Source organism: Budorcas taxicolor, chromosome 13 (assembly GCF_023091745.1).
Source record: "Budorcas taxicolor isolate Tak-1 chromosome 13, Takin1.1, whole genome shotgun sequence".
NCBI classification, from domain to species: Eukaryota; Metazoa; Chordata; class Mammalia; order Artiodactyla; family Bovidae; genus Budorcas; species Budorcas taxicolor.
The window spans coordinates 77,490,288-77,511,003 of NC_068922.1; the positions used below are offsets into that span (position 1 = coordinate 77,490,288).

Consider the following 20,716-nt stretch of genomic DNA (forward strand, 5'->3'; position numbering starts at 1 on the left):
GATCATACAGCCATAAAGGAAAGGAGAGCAGGTGCAAAGGCCCGCGGCAGGCTAGAGGGCTGAAGGAGATAGAAGATGGCAGCTGTGGCTAGGGCAGAGTATGGGAAGGCAAGAATGGACTGAGGAGTGGGAGAGAAAAACAGAGGAGAGAAAGACCATGTAGGTGAGGGTTGTCTGGAGGTGTCTGGAGTTTATTGCAATGGAGTTGACGGGTTTTAAACAAGGGAGTAACTGATCTGATATTTACCATCAGGGTGTAAAAAAGCCTCTCCTTCTCCCCACAACTTTCACTCCTTAACCCCTGGAAACTACTAACCTACTTTCTGCCATTATTGACTTACCGATTCTGGACATTTCACATAAATGGAGTCATACAATGTGCACTTTTTGTGACTGGCTTCTCTTGCTAGGTATATGTTTTTTGAAGATTATCTATGTTGTACCATGGAACAGTACATCATTTCTTTTCATTGACAATTAGTGTTCCGTTGTATGAACATATCACATTGTGTTTATCCACTCCTCAGCTGGAGGACATTGGGGTTGTTTCCACTTTGGAGTTATTTAATATTGACTCTTGAGTGACTGTTTCATTCTGATATGGAAGCTACTTTTCTGTGTGAGGGGTATTCAAATGTCCATTCACAGATTGTTAATGGAAGTAAATGACAAATGCATTTCTTAATGTTCTTACCTGGCAAAATAAAACTCTGGAGTCTTTCTGTTAACTTTTATGGAACAGAATCTGAAAGGTCAAAACCCTGGAGCTGCAGACTGCTGATAAAGTCAATGGCTCAGAGAAGCCAAGTGTTGTCCCTCTGGCCCTGCGTGTGGCTCAGAGCAGGGCTGGTAAACAAGAGAGCACAGTGCAGCACTTCTCAAGCTGGGGTACAGTCCCCTCCTCAGGCACATGTCGGTCTCCCGGAGAGAAAGACTACATTTCCCAGACTCCTATGCAGTAAGGAGTGTCATGCAACTAAACTGTGACCAATGAGATAGAAGCAGATTTTTCTCTTTGCTCCTCTCTCCTTCCTGCTGGCTGGAATGTGGACAAAATGGCAGGAGCCCAAGCAGACATCCTGGACCCTGAGGTAGAAATCACTGGTTACAGATGATGCTGGAGGGACCAAAAGGAAGAGCCTGGTGTGGAGATGCCATACCACCTCTGATCTCCTGTATCTGTATCAGGGAGAAAGCAATGTCTGCTGTATTGAATATAAACATCTTAATGTGTAAAGTACTGCTGTGTAACTTTCGGATGTCTGTTACAGCCCAATCCAATCCCACCAAATGTGCCTCCGTGGGCCCCCACAGATGAGGAAACTGATACGACATTTGGCTCAGGACAGCATTTTTTCTTAAAGATTTGAGAGGGGAAAAAAGCAATTTTCCCTTTTCAAGTTTTCCCAAAGCTAATTTAATTAATTTCTTCCCAGGAACTCCTTGGTGGTTCAGTGGTTAGGACTCTGCATTTCACTGCAAGGGGCATAGGTTCAATGCCTGGTCAGGGAACTAAGATCCCACATGCCTCGAGGTGTGGCCAAAAAAAAAAAGAAAAAGCTTCTCTCCCCTTCTTTTAAATATTAAAACAAATGCATATATTTACATGAAGCATAGGGAACATGTCGCAAATTTGTAAGAGACTCTCTCTGCTTGGTTTACTTTGGGTGGTAAGCCTCTTCCCCAAGGTCCTCTATGGACACCTGGTCCCTCCTCTGCCCTCAGGAGGATTGTTGATAGATTCTGAGCCTGGTCTCAGGAGGCAGGGAGCCTGTGCTTGAATCCCAGGTCTACTAATTAATCGCGTGATCCTGGCCAGCCACATCACTCTCTGACCCTCAGTTTCCTCCTCTAAAATGGAGACGGTCATGTCACTTGGCGGGAGGCTGGGGGGTGTGACTTGATTCTGTCCATGAAAGGCTGTGTCCCAGAGCCAGGCACTCAGGTGCTCCATTCCCTTCCCAGGCGCTAAGCTCGCCTCTCTGGACATAGTCGACTCTTAATCTGACTCACAGTCAGAGGCAGTCCACAAACAAGAATGATTTGATGTATTTCAGCACATTTCTGCTCGACAATATCATATAAAAATAGAATTCTTTATTAAAACAGCAAGGCGGAACAATCACTGCTACTCACAAAACACCGTCTTTAAAAACAACAACAAAAAACATCCAGACGAATGTCATTGGGCCAGAAGATTCAACTCTCAGGGCTGGTTTCTCCACCTGGAGAACGGGCAGGTGGGATGTCCCCCGCTCACTGTGGGCGGGAAGCACTGGTGGGAGATGACCCAGGGTGGCCCTCGTGCTGGGCATGATGCCCCCCTGTGGGGTGGGCACCTCGCTCCTCTTCCCGTCCCCTTCACCCTGTGACTGTCGAGGACCAAGTCTCAGGGTGCTGCTGGCATGGTCGTAACGCCACTCAAACACCTGTCTGTTCCCTTTGTAACTCAGAAGAGACAGAGCTCAGGCTCTGAGCCTTGGTGACACCAGCACAGGGGACCCCTCCCCAGCAGATTTATCTTTCACAGTCACTTTCTATTTTTGGCAGCAAGTGATACATGTTGTTAGTTACCGGCAGTGGGAAAGAAGCTCCCTTTTTAAACAAATTTAAGTTTAAAAAAATGAGACCATTTAAAGGAAATAAACTGGTAAACAACAATACAAAATACAGCAAAAAAATAATAATCATGACGTGGTACAGAAACACTCCATTAGGTCAATGTCTGGGTATTTCCGACCTCGGTATTTTTAGAAGAAAGGGAAAAAAGAAAAAGATGAAAACAAAGGTGGGTTCAAAGCACTTTCTCTCAAGCTGTACTTGATCTCCGATACCAGCTGGGGCTGCCTGGTGGGAGAATTGTCTCTTCCTAATGATTGTGGCTCCAAGGAGGTGTCCCCTTTAAAGGGAACAGGCTCTTTTTTGAACATGGGTGAGATCTAGTCTCAGCGACGAAGCAGCCCTAATGTGGAAGGGGATAATCAGAGGGCTTTTCCCGAGCGCATCAGGGTAGAAGCCACGCGCCAGAGATCTTCCCGGAGCTATTTCTGCCGGCCTCCTTCCTTCCCTTCCTAGTCAGGATAAGGCAGCTGAGGGTTGCCATGGAAACCGGCTCCTCCTCCCACAGGAGACTGCCAGCTCTGATTTCCTGCAGAGTTAAGAAGCAGGCGGCAGCGGGGGTCACCCAGGCGTGAAGATGGGTTTCCCTAGGGATAGCCTGCCTCCTGCCAATCACGGACTGTCTGGGAATCCTGGGGCCGCCTGGAGGCTGGGGGCCAGGGAAGCCCCCAAGCCCTGGTGCCTCTCTGAGAAGAGAACATTCAGAGACTTCAGGTCTTCCTTATCCCTCCAGCTAAAGCTAAAGAAACCTAGTTACGTGTGTGTACGTGTGTCTGCATCTCATGAGACGCATCCACCCGTGGGTGCCTCTGGCCCTGTCTGCTGTCTGATGCCAAACAGAACTGCCCCTGCCCCTCCACCACCCCTCTGAGCTCGAGGAGTACAGAGCTGCCCATCTAGCATTTGCTGCTGGGAGAGTAAGTCTGTGAGATTCTATCAGCTTGTAAGCTGTGCAAGTCACTTCCCCTTTCTGAAGCCCATTTCCTCATCTATAAAGAGCATGTAACCATCCTCTCTTCCCAGAGATGCCGTCAAAATAGAAGCTGGTCCTGTCACAGGCATTTAGAGGGTCTTCAATAAGCAGGACCTAATATTAACAAGAATACTTATCATCCTAATAACGGCTTCCAGGTAATTTTTCTCTTTGTTTTTTTTTCCTCCCTAAATGCAAAGGCAAGTTGTCGTCACTGATCTGTTTGATCGAAGGGTGGCACACCCAGGACAGGAAGGACCGGTGGTCTGAGAAACAATCCATCAGCAGGACCCTACACCTCCTACAATACCACCTCCAAAAGCAGGAACAGGGTTCTCAAACCGGTGCCTTTGGGGGACAGGAGGTACTGTGGATGGAAAAGCAGAAAGTAGAAATGCTGGTGAACCAGAGATGGGCACCGGATAAGGCAGACAGCTGCTACTCGGCTCTGGCTAACAGTGGCCCTCGGGAACACAGGCCCAGTGTGGACAGATCTTTCAAGCCTTCAAGAGAAGTTGGACATTTTCAATCAACTCTTCCAAAGATGACAAGGTAACATTACCGTATTTTCTATAAATGTGGGCCAAACGAAACAGGCCTGCAATCTAGATGGGGCCCAGAGCTGGAGCTCCTGAGCTAGAATGGAGGAAACCAAGGTCTCCTCTTGTTTGGCTCCACTAGCCCCAGGAGTTCTGGCTGCTTGCTTTCACAGGGGCCACCCAGTCTGGGCTGTGTCCTGCTAATTCCCTGCCTGAGTCCCAGCGCCAGGACAGCCCATCCCATGTGGAGCCTGGAACTGTTAATGCTGAGAAGCCTGCTCCTCAGAGCCCTGCATCCAGAGGCCGCCCCCAGCCCGTGGAAGCCCCAGCCTCGGGAAACCCTCCTGCGTTTTCTCAAGGACCGGTGTAAACGGAGAGATGGGGGAGGTGTCCAGTGAAGGGGACACCCAGGAAAGCGGATATGCTAAGAGACCCTTTGGCTTTAGGTAGTTTAATAACAGTTCAGGGACAGAGTTTATATCAACAGATGTACTGCTCGGCCCTGAATGGCCTTTTTATGGCCAGCGTCTGCTTTGACTCGTTATGACCTGGACCACACCCAGGGCATTGGATGGCAATCCCTTAGGGGTTGGGGACAGAGCAGTTAGGAGGTCTCTTAGTGTGCCCTGTCTGCTGCAGCTTTAGGTGGCATAATATAAAGAATCCACTTGCCAGTGCTAGCAACCCAAGAGATGCATGTTCGATCCCTGGGTTGGGAAGATCCCCTGGAGCAGGAAATGGCAACCCACTTCAGTATTCTTGCCTGGAACATTTCCGTGGACAGAGGAGCCTGGCAAACTACAGTCCATGGAGCCACAAAGAATCAGACACGACTGAGCGACTGAGCACAGGCACCCGTAGCTTTAGCGGATTTCATAACGGTGGGAGGAGCTGGGAGCAGACAGAGTCTCATGTTGGAACTTTGCCGCAGATAATCTGTGCAGCTTTTGGTGTCTTTTCTTCACTCTCCTTCTCCCCCGCCCCCCTCCACCACCCCCAGGCACAGTCTTCTGAAAAACAGCAGGGAAGGGGTAATGCTGGAACCATTGGATGTTCAAAGCCTGGCACCCGGGCTGAACGCAGGCACGGGAAGTTGGGTGATGGGGTAGGCTGGGCGAGTGGAGCTCACGGCCGGATGCGGTAGCGGATGGGAACATCGTGTTCCGGCTGCATCAGCCCGAAGCCGTACCTGCTGAGGTCAAACTCGGGGATGTCCACGTCCGGGGTGATCAGCTCCAGGTCAAACTGCGTCAGCACAAGGAACACGAATCTGGAGAGAGGCAGTGTCAGAGGCATGAAGAGGGAAAGAGGGGCGTCCATTCAAAGTCAGGCAGGAAAACAAGGGCTTCCTCCTGGTCTGACCCCAGCTCTCACTCTGGGAAAACTGGGAAAGGAGGGTGAGCAAGCAGAGCACAAAGGCCACACGCTTCTGAGTCCTGGCTGACAGGCTGTGGGCAGGCATGACATGTGTCAATTCCAACCAAAGCATTTCAGAGCCAGTGCCTGCTCTCCAGCTCTCCTGGCTGCCTGGGCTTCATGTGGAGACGATGGGGTTGGAAGACGGGAAGAACCTGGCCCCTGAGTCCCTGCATGGAGGTGAAGAGCAACCCCCCAAACCCACAGCTGACACTGTATGAGTGGGAACCAAACCTGTACAAGCTTGGGGGTCGACTTGGGTGTCATTTGCCACAGCAACAAAACTGAGCTTCTCCTGGTTAATACGGACACTGACCCTTCCTGATTCTTCCCACCATCCTCAGCCCAGGCCCCAGCAAACTCCTGGAACCCCGACTGTCTACCCTGGTCTGGGCTGCTGCTAAACCACAGCCGCCTTCGTGAGATCAGAAGCGGGCACCCCTCCTCCGGACAGCCATGGGGACGCTGGGAGAGCAGGACGCACAGTAGGCACGGCCATCACCTGGACGCTGTCCTGACAAGTACACGAACCGTGTGATGATGCCATCGGTGGGCCCATAAAAGGGGAGGCAGGCCAACCCCCTGCAGTGTGAACTGGCTCCACCAGCCGGATCATACCTCTGCCTGTGTTAGTTAAGCTCAGCCTGATCCTCTATTCCTCTGGGCCCTACCATCCACCCCGCCCCCACTGCCACCCAGGTGCCCAATGCTGGCACAACACACAGCAGGGAAGACCCTTTCATCTGACTAGACAAGTGCAAAAGAGGGAAGATGAGGACAGAGCAAAGTCAGCGCTCTGGGCAGGGGAGCTGGGCGCAGACTCGGGCTCTGCCTCTTAAGGGCATGTGACTCCTGTCGGGTTTCTTCCCCACCCTGGGCCTCAGTTTCCCCATCTGGTCAAGGAGGGTCAAAGGGGTGGGCTGTGTTCCTTCCAGCTCTGAAGCTGCAGGGTGGTAGAGGGGGAGTTTATACCAGTGTGTTGGGGGGTCTGTACCCACACCCAGATTTGGAGCCTGGCACTTTCATTCACCAGGTGCCTGACCATGAGGAATGCTTTGACCTGTAGAGTCAGTTATCATGACGATGAACTGAGACAAAAATAACAGATTAGCTAACCTATTGGACTCTGCGTGCCAGACACTTTGCTAAGCATTTCGTATCCATTATGTCTTTCATCTGTCCCAAAACTTCCTGCAGTAGGAACTACAGTCAGTTCTGCTGTAACATTTGTTTTGAACACGAGAATTCGTGCCAGTGGGATTCATCCATCAGGGTGAAAACAAAGCGTAACGCAAATTTCACGTCTGCCTGTGGTCACTTCATCCGCAAGGAACACTAAGAGAATGAAAAACTGCACCCAGCTGAATGAAGCTGAGCAGGAATTCACAAAATGCACACACCTAAACTCTGTCCCCTAGCTACCTCAGTACACCAGGTGGGTGGTGAGTCACACCATTCCCATCAGGCGTCCAACCTCAGATAACCCCCCTCCCAGGCTTCAGTGTGACTCAACGCTCCATCCGATGCCCACTTCCACGGCAAACGTCAGGTCATCGCCAAAGTAAAGCACCGTATTTATTGTACCACTTAGGTGTTTCTATTTATTCCATTTAACATGTGTAAACCTGTGGTAGGGCCCTAAAGTAAACCCTAAAGAAAATCAACCCTGAATATTCATTGGAAGACTGATGCTGAAGCTGAAACTCTAATACTTTGGCCACCTGATGTGAAGAACTGACTCACTTGGAAAAGACCCTGATGCCGGGAAAGATTGAAGGCGGGAGGAGAAGGGGACGGCAGAGGATGAGATGGCTGGATGGCATCACCGACACGATGGACATGAGTCTGAGTAAGCTCCAGGAGTTGGTGATGGACAGGAAGGCCTGGCGTGCTGCAGTCCACGGGGTCGCAAAGAGTCACACGACTGAGCGACTGAACAACAACAATAAACCTGCGCTACCGTATTCTCCAGGGTGCGTTCTCTTTCTGCGACACTGATGAGGTTTCTGAGTGCTGGGCCCCGGCCCTATCTCCACCACAGCCCTGTGGTTTTTATTGTGTGGTTTCCCACAGCGCAGGGATTTTCAAGAATGCACTGGAAGTTTTAGAGTGGAACTAACTGTAAATGATCTCCATTTTACTGCTGTGAAAACTGAGGCCAAAGGTTAACGGAATGTGCTCATTCACTAGCATAATGCCTGCACATGAAAGTCGTAATAGTAGTAATTACAATCATAACTTGTATTAAAAGCCTACAATGAGCCAGGCAGTGGCTGAAGTACCTAGAAAGGTCCCATTTACTCTTCCCGACACCTTTGGGATGTAAGATGATCAGTACCCCTATTTTACAGTTGCGGAAACAGAGGCAGAGGTTACCCAGCTGAACAGAAGGACAGGCGATGTCATACCCCTGGTTTGTTATCTGAGGGCCAAAGTGCACGGGGCCCGTGGTTCCATGTGCCCGGTACTCACTGCTTGATGCTGTTGACGGCGTAACCCCTCCCCAGGCACTGATTATGCCCTGCTCCCCACGGCAGGCTGTAGTTCTTCAGTCGTTTCCCATCTTTGTAAAAGTCTTTCCTCTCTGATCCATCAGGGTTCAGGAATCGGTTGTATTTAAATACCTGAAACAGGAAGAAGGTCCCTTTCTAACTCCATCCCCCAAACAGGGATGTATGGAGAAAAACGTCTGAAGATGTTTATCACAGTCTTGTTTATAATAAAGAAACAGTGGACACAATGTAAAGCTCAACTGACAGGGACTGGCTAAAAATGGTGGCAGCTAATGATAAGGCTGAGCTTAGTCTGTGTGTGCTGACTTTCAAGACTGGTTGTTGGGTGAAAAACAAAGTGCCAGAATATTGTGTGATTCTGTGACTATACAAACACACACTTATTCACATGAGTGTGAGCATGTTGTGTGTCTATAAAAAGACATAAATATCTAAAGGACCCGCTCCCAACCACAGTTAGGGAACCCTGAGGAACTGGAGGGGAAGGGGAACGAAGACAGATTTTTATTTGTAAATATATATATGTCTATATTTCTGTCTTAAAGTATATATCATTTTAAACATAAAACAATTTAAAATAAATGAAATTAAAATGATTTTTTACAAAAGAGAATGCCAGTTTCCTCTGGTTACATTGTAGAGTGGTAACGTGAAGAGTGTATTTGAGCACGGGGCTTTTTGGACAGAGTAGGTGGAAGGATAGGTGACTGGACCAGTGGACAGACAGATGGGAAAGTGAGTTGATGATTGCTGCATGGATGGATGGATGTATGGATGGATGGTGGATGGATGCATGCAGGGATGGATGGTGGGTAGATGCATGCATGGATGGATGGATAGGTGGTGGGTGCATGCATGTATAGTACAGAACATGGCACACAGTAAACATCCCCAACTGTTAGAAATCATGAAAGTTTGCCACATTTCGAAATCTGGGAGATGGAAAAGCGTTGAGAAGCTAACATTATAAGATGCTAAAAATAGGAAAAATTGCTCAGCTGGCTCTTGCAAGGTGCTTAGTGTGTACCAGGTGCTGTGAAGATCTTTCTTAACATAATCACATGTAATCTTCCTGACAACCCCATGGCAGTAGATGCTATTACGAGGTCCATTTCGCAGGTGAGGAAATAGACACACAGAGGTGACAGTAATCTGGGCCAGGATTCACGGCAAATAAAGAGCCCAACGGGCTGCCGCTGAACGTGAATCCACTCATTTCCTCCCACGACCCCTGGTGTGCCTTTTACCTCCGGGTCTGTGTAGATCTCCGGGTCCTTCTGGGGACTCAGGAAGGGAAAGAGGAGGAGGCGGTCCCCACGTCGCAGGCTGAATTCCCGCCCATCCGCCATGGGCAAGGCCAGGTCGGCCACGACTTCGCGGGTGATGAAGGGCGCGGCGGTGAGCCTGAGGCTCTCACTCAGCACGCTGTCTGCACGGGGCAGGTTCAAGGAGGGAACGGTCAACGGGGTCCCCTCCACCACTGAAATGCCACCCCCTGGCCCTCATCTGACAGAGGCAGGTGCAGAGACAGAGAGGGTGCATGGCTCGCCCGCCATCACAAAGCCAGGTCAAAACCGGCCGCATGATGAGAGGCATTTGCCGCAGAGACCCCGGACATGAAGTTCTGGGTCTGATCCTAAAAGAAGCTGCGTGGGAAGGTGGGAGGCAGGCAGATATCCGAGAGGGCTGGAGAGACAGCGGGGTTTGGCTATGTCTGTCTGCCCAACAGACGGCCTCCTTCAGGAAACAGTTCCCTGTTTTCTTCCGGGGACCACCCCGTTACCGCCCTCAAGGGTTGGGCTGCGCATTCCACACCCAACACCTGGGATTGCACTGCGACTGGCTAATCAGAGCAGCCCAACCCTCCGAACCTCATGATTGGCTCCGGATGGGCACATGACCTGAAAAGAGCCAATGAAAGCCATTCCTGGGACTTTGGCTAGGAACGTGGCAGGGACGCACACCCTCCCCAGGCAGGCAACCTGGCGCCACTGGTGGCCATCTTGCCAGCTCGAGACTGGAGCGGAAAATGGAGCTGAGGACGGAGAGAGACTGAGACCCGAGGGTGTCGTTAAACCACCTGGATCTACCTGGGCCTGGAGCTAGTCCCTCTAGACTTTTTAGTTACCTGCCCCCAGAGAAATCTCTTTACTGCTTCAGCCCCTTTAAGTTAGGTTTTCTGCCATCTGCAACCAAAAGCCTCCCACTAGACCATGAGACTCAGGTAGTGAAGACCGGGGCGTGGAGACACCAGGTCTGTGAAGATAGGAGGCCCAGGGCAGGGGCCTTAGGTCAGAGGAACTGATGGGAACCCATGATGGGGAGGAAGGGCTTGGGGGGGTGCCCATGATGCCCAGGTCTTTAGGGCTCTCTTGGAGGGTGTCTCACCCAGTACAGGCATGCTGTCCAGAACTTTCTGCGGGAGGCCGGTCATCTGTGAAATGGGCTGCTCTGCTCCCAAGAGGACAGTCTCTAGCTCTCCACGGACGGTGGCCAGGGCCTCAGGGTTCTTGAGGAGAAAGAGCAGGAGCCAGAAGGCGGCAGGACCCATGTTCCCCTGCAATAAGAAGCCCCAGAGGGCAAAGCTGGGGTGAGAGTTGATTGGTCTGTGCCATGAGCCCTGGCCCAGGTACAGGGGTTGGGAAGCCTGGGTTCCCACTCCACCCCCCGCATGACCCCCGTCTACCTTCAGCTCAGGACATGGCTCAAACATGCTCTGCGGTTTTGGCATAGCCCCGTGCCTACTTCAAGGCCGTTCTTGGTGTCCCGGACCTTGAGCAAAATGACTGCGCTGAGGTCACACATGTAATCTCTGCAGCTAATCGGTGAACTATTCACAGTGATTTCAGTGAATCTCTGTAGCTAACCAGACCACCTTACCTGCCTCCTAAGAAATCTGTATGCAGGTCAGGAAGCAACAGTTAGAACTGGACATGGAACAACAGACTGGTTCCAAATTGAGAAGGGAGTACATCAAGGCTGTATACTGTCACCCTGCTTATTTAACTTCTATGCACAGTACAGCATGAGAAATTTTGCACTGGATAAACACAAGGGGGAATCAAGATTGCCGGGAGAACTCTCAATAACCTCAGATAGGCAGATTACACCACCCTTATGGCAGAAAGGGAAGAAGAACCAAAGCGCCTCTTGATGAAAATGAAAGAAGGGAGTGAAAAAGTCGCTTAAAACTCAACTTTCAAAAAACTAAGATCATGGAATCCGGTCTTATCACTTCATGGCAAATAGGGAAACAATGGAAACAGTGACAGACTTTATTTTGGGGGGCTCCAAAATCACTGCAGATGGTGACTGCAGCCATGAAATTAAAAGATGCTTGCTCCCTGGAAGAAAATCTATGACCAACGTAGACAGAATATCAAAAAGCAGAAACGTTACTTTGCTGACAAAAGTCCATCTAGTCCAAGCTATGGTTTTTCCCGTAGTCATGTATGGATGTGAGAGTTGGACTATAAAGAAAGCTAAGCACCAAAGAACTGATGCTTTTGAACTATGGTGTTGGAGAAGACTCTTGAGAGTCCCTTGGACTGCAAGGAGATCCAAGCAGTCCATCCTAAAGGAAACCAGTCCTGAATATTCATTGGAAGGACTGATGCTGAAGCTGAAACTCCAATACTTTGGCCATCTGATGTGAAGAAGGGACTTGCTGGAAAAGACCCTGATGCTGGGAAAGACTGAAGGCAGGAGAAGGGGGCAACAGAAGATGAGATGATTGGATGGCATCACTGACTTGATGGACATGAGTTTGAGCAAGGTCCGGGAGTTGGTGATGGACAGGGCAGCCTGGCTTGCTGCAGTCCATGGGGTCGCAAAGAGTCGGGCACAACTGAGCAACTGAACTGAAAGGAACTGAATCAGTGAAAATGTTGGTAATAAGAACACAATGTATCTATTAAGATTTCTGTTGGGACTTCCCTGGCAGGCCAGTGGTTAAGATTTCACCTTCCAGTGCAGGGGGGATGGGTTTGATCCCTGGTCAGGAAGCTAAGATTCCACATGCCTTGCCAGCAAAAAACCAAAACATAAAACAGAAGCAATATTGTAATAAATTCAAGAAAAGATTTTAAAAACAAAGATTATTGTTAAATCTGAGGATGGATGCATCCTTAGCCCCAATTCCCCATGCTTCCGTACATCCATGCCTCTTACCATGTGACTCTGTACTGCCTCCCATTAAAGGGGTAGGATGTATTTCCTGGCCCCATGGATTTGGGCTCAGCCATTGATGTGTTTTGGCCAACAGAATGAGGTAGAACTGACTGAACACAGGCATTAAGAGACCTTGTGCATTTCCACTTGCCTGGCGAGCTACCTGATCCCAAGAGGAGGCCAAGAAACACGGAGCAGAGCTGCGCTATCCAGTTGAGCCCAGTCTAGACCAGCTGACTCCTAGCAGCCCCAGACTGGTGAGTTAAATAAACACTCATCAGGGCATGCCACTGAGTTTTTGTGGTCAGTTGTCATGCAACAATAAGGAACTGGTACAATATCTGAATGTTTGCTTTCAAATATTTGAGTATCGTATGTGGATATAGCAATGCAGCAATAACCAATGGTGATTGTGAAAGCTATTTGTTTCCTGAACAAAAAGTATGTAAAACTTCTCAGGAGTTAGGTAATTAGGAAAATGGATAAAAACATATTGCTCCAAGACTGCATCCTTGGCTGAGTAACACTCAGGTATTCAGCATGTGGCTAAATATGTATGGGGTACCCTTAAATGAACTCCAGACATGGCTGGAATACAAATTAACCTTGATTTGGAGGAAGATTTTCATCTACCATAAATGACTCTCCTATCCCATCTTCATAATGGAATATTAAGTAGTCATCAAACGTCATGTTTACCCAGCAATTCTATTACAGACACAACTGCACGTGGACAAAAGGACATTTGCACAAGGATATTTATCACAGTGTTGTGTAACAGCAAAAGACTGGGTGCAACCTCAATATCTAGCAACAGGAGATCAGTGAGATCACGATGATCCATCCATAGGATGATGATACCGGAAGTGGTTGGAAAGGAACTGACTGTGCATTCAAATGTGTGACTAGAGCCAAGACGCACCGAAGCGAGCTGCAGGGTGGGGCTCAGTGTGCTACCACTTGTGTGCATTTAAAGAGGGACATATACATATGAGGAGCACAGACCAGCTCTGGAAAGACTCTAACACCTGGCAGCTGAGGTTGCCTTCTGGGACAGAAGCTGGGAGGGGCATCAGTGACAGCGGGATGGATTTTCTTTCTCTTGAATTTCTCATGAATTCAGAGGCACCAGGTTCCCTCGTCCAGCAGGCACTGGTATCACCCCACCTTTAACTGAAAAGGAAATCTAAGCACATCCAAGTCCTGCCCGCTGCCCAGCGTATAGCGAGGGCTTAATGATATTTGTTGAATAAATTATTTGTGTCCCTTTGGGCTGGGGACCTCCAAGGAAGCCTGGAAGTGGGCTGGCAGAGCCCTGGACCAGGACCAAGTCCAGGCAGAATTGTGCAAATCCCGGCTGCCCATTTCCTATGACTCTGTACAAGCCCCTCCCCTCTCTGGGTTTCAGAACCTCCCTCTTGGTAAAATGGGAGTAAAAACACACTCACTCCTGGGGTGGCTACAAGGAGTATAAAGGATTCCCTCCTCAGGCTGAGCTCAGAAATGTCTCTCCCTCTCACCGGCCCCTCCCTCAGGCTGAGAACCCATGGGGGCCCTGGACTCTCTCTGAGGTTTCCTCCAGCACCTCAGGTCCAGCTGAGACAAGCAAGGTCACTTGCTGTCCATCACTTGAACAGCCGGTGGAATACAGGCGATAAATAATTCAGCTCTGGGTTAACTCAGTGCCAAGGCCCTTTTATCTTGTCCAGATGGTCAGATGGGGGCCACTGCTCATTAATTACAATGCAGGACTGGGAAAGGAGGCTGCTCAGTCAACTCTGCTTTCAGGAGGAAGCTGTGGAGAGTCAGCGAGGTGACAAAGACTGTGTTCTACCCGGCTGCACAGAGGTGTGAGTGTGCGCGTGTCTGATCACACAATCTTGAGATCTTTAGACCACTACCCTGGACGTTGAGTGTTCTCCCCTGGCGCCTTGCCTCAGCTCGCCCAGGAGGACACTTCTGGTCTCATCTCATTCCCGTCCACAGCAAAGTCCACCTTCCAGCAGCATCCAGAAAGCAGCATCCAGAACAGCATCCGAGATCTCTTCTACCTTTTCTGTGAACGTCACCCGAGAGCTGACCTCCAGGGGGCGCTCCCTGGGGGCGAGACCCGGTGCGCGGTGACTCACGTGCGCCACCTTGTGACCTCCTCACCGCACTGTCCGTCAACAGGAGCGGGGTTGGCCTGCAGCCAGGCCTGCCCCGCATCGCTCCTCAGCCCGTTTTCCTTTGGAGAACTTCCTCCACTTCACTCGAAGTCTGTGTGGACTGTCTGGGGCTGAACAAACCCCCTCCAGACCTCAGTGTGGTCATAGGAGCCGGCCTGGCCCAGTCAGTCAGTCAGTGATGGACTCAGAGGGGACGGGTGACCTGGGCTGGACCAGTGGGTACCAGACTTAGGATCTGCGCTAGAATTCAAGACAGAAGCCTTCCGCCGCCGGGAGGAGTGGCTGCCAGGAGCAAGTCCACCTGAGGCTCAAAAGAGCCCAGAACTGAGGGGTGGGGGAGATCACAGATAACATTTCATTTTCGGGGGGATTAAATTTTTTTTCTAAGGGAATGAAAGAATATGTGCAAAGCTGGTCCTGGACTGGACCCTGGAAGAGAAAAGGGACATGAGTGGGAAAACTGGGGAGATCTGAACAAAGTAAGGACTTTCAATGACTAGTCAGCAGTGCTGATGGCTTAGTTTCCCCGCATGCTCTGTGGTTCTGTGAGAGGTTAACACTGGGGGCCGCTGGGTGAAGGGTATTTGGGAACTCTCTGTACTATCTTTGTGACTCTCCTATAACCAAAAATTATCTCAAAATCAAACTACCGAAGGGGGAAAACCCAGTTCTGTGCACAGCTGTTATTCTTATTACCCTGACCTCCTCTTTGCAGATGGTGATATTGAAGTGACCTGTTCAAGGTCGCACAGCTGGGATTCCACCCGAGTCTGTCTGACCTGAAACACCGCTTTTGCTTCTCATCCTCTTGGTGCAGCACCTCCACGATGGTGATTTCCCGTCGGCCGATCGTCTGTAGACCTCCTCTCTGGTCTCCCTGCCGCCACTCCCCACCTACTACAGTCTGTTCTCAACAACGTAGCCAGAATAACCCCCCTAAAGCAGAAGGCAGGCCACGTCCCTTCTCTGCTCAGAGCCTTTAAAGCGTTCCCATTTCAAGTCCTCCCCGTGGCCTGCAGGGCCCTCCCTGGTCTGGCATCTGCCACCTCCCTGCCGTGTCACCCTCGTCCCCGCCTGAGGGCCTTCGCACTCACTGGCTTCCCTCCCCATCCTACACATCTAGATGGCTCATGTCTCCGCTGCCTTTGAGTTTCTGCTCAGATGCCGCCTTCCTGGTGAGGCTTTCCTTGACCACTCAAAAAAAGCAGCCCCTCTTCACTCCCTTTCTCTGCCTTATCCATAGAACTCATCATCTGCAATACATCTTACAAGGTTGGCCACTGTCTTCTCTCACCAGAATGTCAGCTCCTTAAGGGCAGGGATCTTGGTTCTGCTCACTGCTCTATCCCCACCGCCTAGAATGGTGTCTGGCACATGGGTGGCACACTAAATACTTCTTGAATTTTTTAAATGACTTTTTAATAATTGTATCTATCTATCTAGCTGTGTATTTATTTGGCTGCACCAGGTCTTCACTCCAGCATGCAGGATATTTAGTTCTGGCACATGGGATCTTTGAGTTTCAGTAAGAAATTCCTAGTTGCAGCACTTGGGATCTAGTTTCCTGACCAGGGATTGAACTTGGGCCCCCAGCACTGAGAATACAGAGTTCAGCCACTGGACCACCAGGGAAGTCCCTTGAATATGGTTATTAAGCTCTGGTTATCAGCTAAGCAGTTACAGGACTTTACCTGGATCACTTCATTTCACCCTCCCCACAATGCCTTAAGGAAGGTCTTGCTGTCTCTGTTTTACAGAGGAGTAAAATGAGCTTCCCTGGTGGCTCAGACAGTCAAGTGTCTGCCTGCAGTGCAGGAGACCCGGGTTCAATCCCTGGGTCAGGAAGATCCCCTGGAGAAGGAAATGGCAACCTACTCCAGTACTCTTGCCTGGAAAATTCCATGGACAGAGGAGCTTGGTGGGCTACAGTCCATGGGGTCACAAAGAGTCGGACACGACTGAGCGACTTCACTTTCACTCTAAACCGAGGCACCAAGAAGTTAAGGATCTGACTTTCCAGGAAGTGGCAGAGATTCAGGATCCAAGTTCAGGGAGGTTGGTCACAGAGCCTGTGCCCCAAACTGCTGAGCTACTCAACCTCTTGGCCCTGCTCTCAAGACTCAAGATCTCGAAGGGTCTTCTACTGGCCTGAATGGTGGACGCTGCCAACAACTCAACCTGAGAGGACATCCGGACCCCAACTCCTTCCCGGTTCTGGTGCCGCCAAAGGCTGTTCCTCAGACTTGCTGCCACTCAAGCCCCCAGGCCAGCATCCAGTTCCGCTGACAGAGGCCATTTCCATAAGGGATTCTGGGGACAGTTTGGAGCTCCAAGTCACTGCCCATAAATATGTTATTAGACACTGATGGGGCCCCAGCTGCTGACTAAACCCACTCCATCCCTTGCCAGCCTCTGCCTGCAAGGACATTTTACCATTCTGAGAGAAAACTAAAAATAAGTCGTAAGTCGATGGGAGAGGAATTACCCAGAAACGTCAGCCTGTGCAACCGCCCCTCACTGCCACTGCGAGGTGGGGCCGAGAGAAGGAGGGGCTCTGGGCTGGGGTGAGGGCTGGGGCCAGGCCTGGAGTTGCAGTGCCCTCACTCGGCTGGCTCTCGGTGCCAGCAGCGTGCGGGCATCACCGGCTCCACTGGCGCGGCCTCCCCTTTGTTCCCAGAGTCTGTCTAGTGCCTCCTCGTCTCCACGGCAACCACCGTCTGCTCACCATGTCCCTGCTTCTCAGAGCCTGTCCCTCCTCTGCTCAGAACCCTGCCAGGGCTTCCACTTCACCCAGAAAAAAAATCTCGAGTCTTTACTGAGTAGGGCCCAAGGGCCCTCCATGATCCCTGCCCTCAGTCCCACAGCCCACCCCCCGGCCCCCACTCTGCTTTGGCCACACTCAACTCCTCACTGCTACTCAGACACTTGGCATGAACCAACCCCAGGGCCTTTGCACATGCTGTTTCCCCTTCCTGGAATATTCTATCCCCATACCCTCCCCAAGTCCCCAAATCTAGCTCCTTCTTATCATCCAGGGTTCAGCCCAGTCATCTCTTCCCCAGCGAGGCCACCCTGGCCAGAGTAGAGTAGGCCCCCAGGACCTATCTAGTCATGACCTTGTTTTATATCCTTCATGTGAGCACCTAAAATCACCCTGCATGTTTTCTTGATGTTTCTCCCACCTCTACTCCTGGCTAAAATATGAGCAACACAGAGCGGTGTCTTTGAGGTCCATGGTAAGTTCTCGGTGGAACTTATATTTTTCTTGAGCAAGTAATTTATTTTCAGAATCCCCAGTGCAAACATAATACATTGAATAATGAAGCAAAATTATCTAAGGTCATTGTAAACAGGATTCAACCAAGTTTGGTTTCAATCAAAATGGATTTTAGGTCTGTTTTCATTTTTTTTTAATTAAAATTTTTTTATTGGAGTATAGTTGCTTTACAATGTTGTGTTAGTTTTTGGATGATAAGCAAAGTGAATTAGCTATATGTACATATATATATGTATATACATATATATGTATATATATAATATATATATATATATATTAGATATCCTTCCCATTTAGATCAACTCAGAGCACAGAATAGACCTCCTGGAACTTCTACATGAGTCTTCAAGACAACTGGTTTGCACACTTCAGTAATCTCAAGGTCATGAAAAACAATGAAAGGCACCAAACCTGTTCCATACTAAAGAAAACTAAGAAGGCATAATGACTAAATGCAGTCTGTGATCCTGGGTTCGGTGCTGGACCAAGATGAGATTATTAAAACAACTGGCAAAACTGGAACACAGACTGTATATTAGATAATGGTCCTGATTCTGGGTTAACTGTCCTGAATCTGATCACTGGGCTGTGGAGATGGAGGAGAATATTCTTGCTTCTTAGGAGACGCACAATGAAGAAATTAGGGGCAAAGAATCATGATGCCTGCAACTAACTTGCAAATGATTCAATAAGATAATCAGAGTAGGGGAGAGAGAAAGTAAATGTGGTCAAATGTTTAAAACTGGGGAATCTAACATTGTGAATCAACTATACTCCAATAAAAATAAATAAAACTGAAGAATTAAGGTGAAGTATATATGAGTTCATGAAACTATTCATACAGCTTCTCTAAGTTTGCTATTTTTCCAAATTAAAAATTATATATTGAATGAAAGGTCCTGTTCATGAGACACTTTGACAGTTGAGAGAGTGAGGGAACAGGGGCAGATAGCTGGGTGTGTTTGCACAGACCCACACCCACACTCACAGTGGCCCACTCACACGTGTACAGGCACACACATAGGCCCATGCAAGCACATGCACACGGACTTGCAGGCACGTTGCCTTAGTGTCCTCATAGTACACACGTGTGAGTGCACACACACACAAACACTCACGTGCACAGCCTCACATCAGCAGCCGCTGGCACCCACCTGCGTGGCCCAGAGCTGCAGCACCAGGGCGCGGGCCTGCATCTCCTCCGACACGCCCATCTCCTCCAGGTGCAGCAGGTAACTCTCCAGCCATCTGCTCCGTTGGGCCCGGCTGGCCAGCCTGGCTGGGGACAACAGCTTCCACAGGCGACCTTTGACCTTGCCCACTTGGTCCTTATCCCCTGCAGGGATGGAGCACAGGGGATTGAGGGGGGGGCAGTTTACAGCTCCACCTCCAGCCCAGTGCCACCCTGCCTCGCCCTCCTCCCTGAGGCCAAGGGTCTTTGGGTGTCACCCCAGGGGGGTGGGTGGGGAGTGTCACCCCAGGGGGGTGGTTGGGGAGTTCCTGCAGGAGAAAGCTCCAGGGACCCCAGTCCTGAAATGCGGGCCTGGTTGAGAGGAGGTGAACCGCCAGCATTTGTTAAATGAATGGGTTTCTTCGAAGAGCGGGGGAGGGAACAGGAAACAGGGAGCCGTGTGCTTCCTTCCCGGGGTCTGATCCCAGAGGAAAGCCAGCCGACACAGCGTCGGCCAGGAGAAATGACCGAGCAGACCACCAAGAGGGGACAGATGGGTCTGAGCTTCAAACTCAACACCTGCAGGAAAGGGCAGGTCGAGTGCACGAGGGCGGAGGGCCAGGCAGGGCCCGATGGGAGGGTGCCAGGGCTGCACTCAGCTCCACCCCCCCTTCCCCAGCCTCTAGGCCTGACAGAGAAGGCACAGCCAGGGAGCCTGTGATTCCAGGAGAAGCTGAAACCCAAATGTTCACGTGGAATCCTCTCATGTGTTTTAAAGTCAGCATCTCAGTAAGTCATTTTCAATCACCGCGCAGGTCACAAAAACTTCTCTGAGGGTCCGCTTTGGCACCCGGATCACCAGTTCACAAACACTATTAAATAAACGATGGCGTGTTTACATTCCGGAAAACTGTGCAGCGGCCCACACAGGCAGGCCATCGAAGGCATAAAGTCAGTGCTTCCTATTCATATATTTTGTTAACGCTACAAGACGATGCTGCATTGACACGTGTGCAAATGTAAAATTTGTTCGTTTCTTTCCCCAAAATCACCCTTTGGAAAAGGAGTCACTCGGATTGCTACGAAATTCCAAAGTACTAGCAACTGTCTCACTGACTTTTTTGAGCCATAAAGCAGTGTTTCAGGAAGACCCATCTACCCAGTGTCTCTAAATCAGGCCTCATGTGACAGAGCGTAAAATGGAGGCGAAACTTATTTAAGCATATTAATTAGGTTTTCACGTAATCTGCTCCACATGCTTTTCTTCCACCTCTAGACACTTTTTCAGGTGAAATACTTCTCAGTTTAAAGCAATGTGGCCACCTGTTCGTCTGAAATACATGATTTTCCTGTTATGTATATTTGCTACGTGTTATGTGTATTTTCGGGGCTTCCCTGGTGGCTTGGTAGTAAAGATGCCAAGGCAGGAGGCACAGGTTTTATCCCGGGTCCGGGAAGATCCCACAGGCTACGGAGCAGCTAAGCCCGTGCAAGCTGTGACTACTGAGCCCACACACCTAGAGCCTGTGCTCTGAAGCAGGAAAAGCCAGCACAGTGAGAAGCCCTTGTTCCACAACTAGAGAGTAGCCCCCTCAACTGCTTGCTGCAACTAGAGAAAAACCCCTGTAGCAACGAAGACCTACAGCAGCTCTTTAAAAAAAAGGAATCATAATAAAGTAAATAAATAAAACAAAAGATCCAGGAAAAAGTCTTTAAAAAAAATAAGCAAAAAAACCCAAAAAACCCACAACAACTACATTGGCAATTTGGTAAAATCAGCTTAACATTTTTAGAGCCCTTGGAATTGTACAGGACACACAAAATCTTACACAAGATTTCATTATGGCTACTCTATTAGGAAAAAGCAGTG

General features: G+C 49.8%; 1 protein-coding gene across 1 annotated transcript in view; it reads right to left on the reverse strand.

Annotated features, from left to right (window-relative positions):
- Positions 1-2,083: 2,083 nt before the first annotated feature.
- The window catches only part of PTGIS (prostaglandin I2 synthase), a 61,279-nt gene continuing 42,646 nt past the window's right edge, over positions 2,084-20,716 (reverse strand). Inside the window, exons 6-10 of the mRNA XM_052650607.1 lie at positions 18,830-19,011; positions 10,449-10,617; positions 9,308-9,489; positions 8,020-8,171; positions 2,084-5,401 (exon numbers count right to left, since the gene is read on the reverse strand). Of these exons, the coding sequence (XP_052506567.1) occupies positions 5,257-5,401; positions 8,020-8,171; positions 9,308-9,489; positions 10,449-10,617; positions 18,830-19,011 (830 nt within the window). The 3' untranslated portion in view covers positions 2,084-5,256. The remainder of the gene's footprint in view (positions 5,402-8,019; positions 8,172-9,307; positions 9,490-10,448; positions 10,618-18,829; positions 19,012-20,716) is intronic.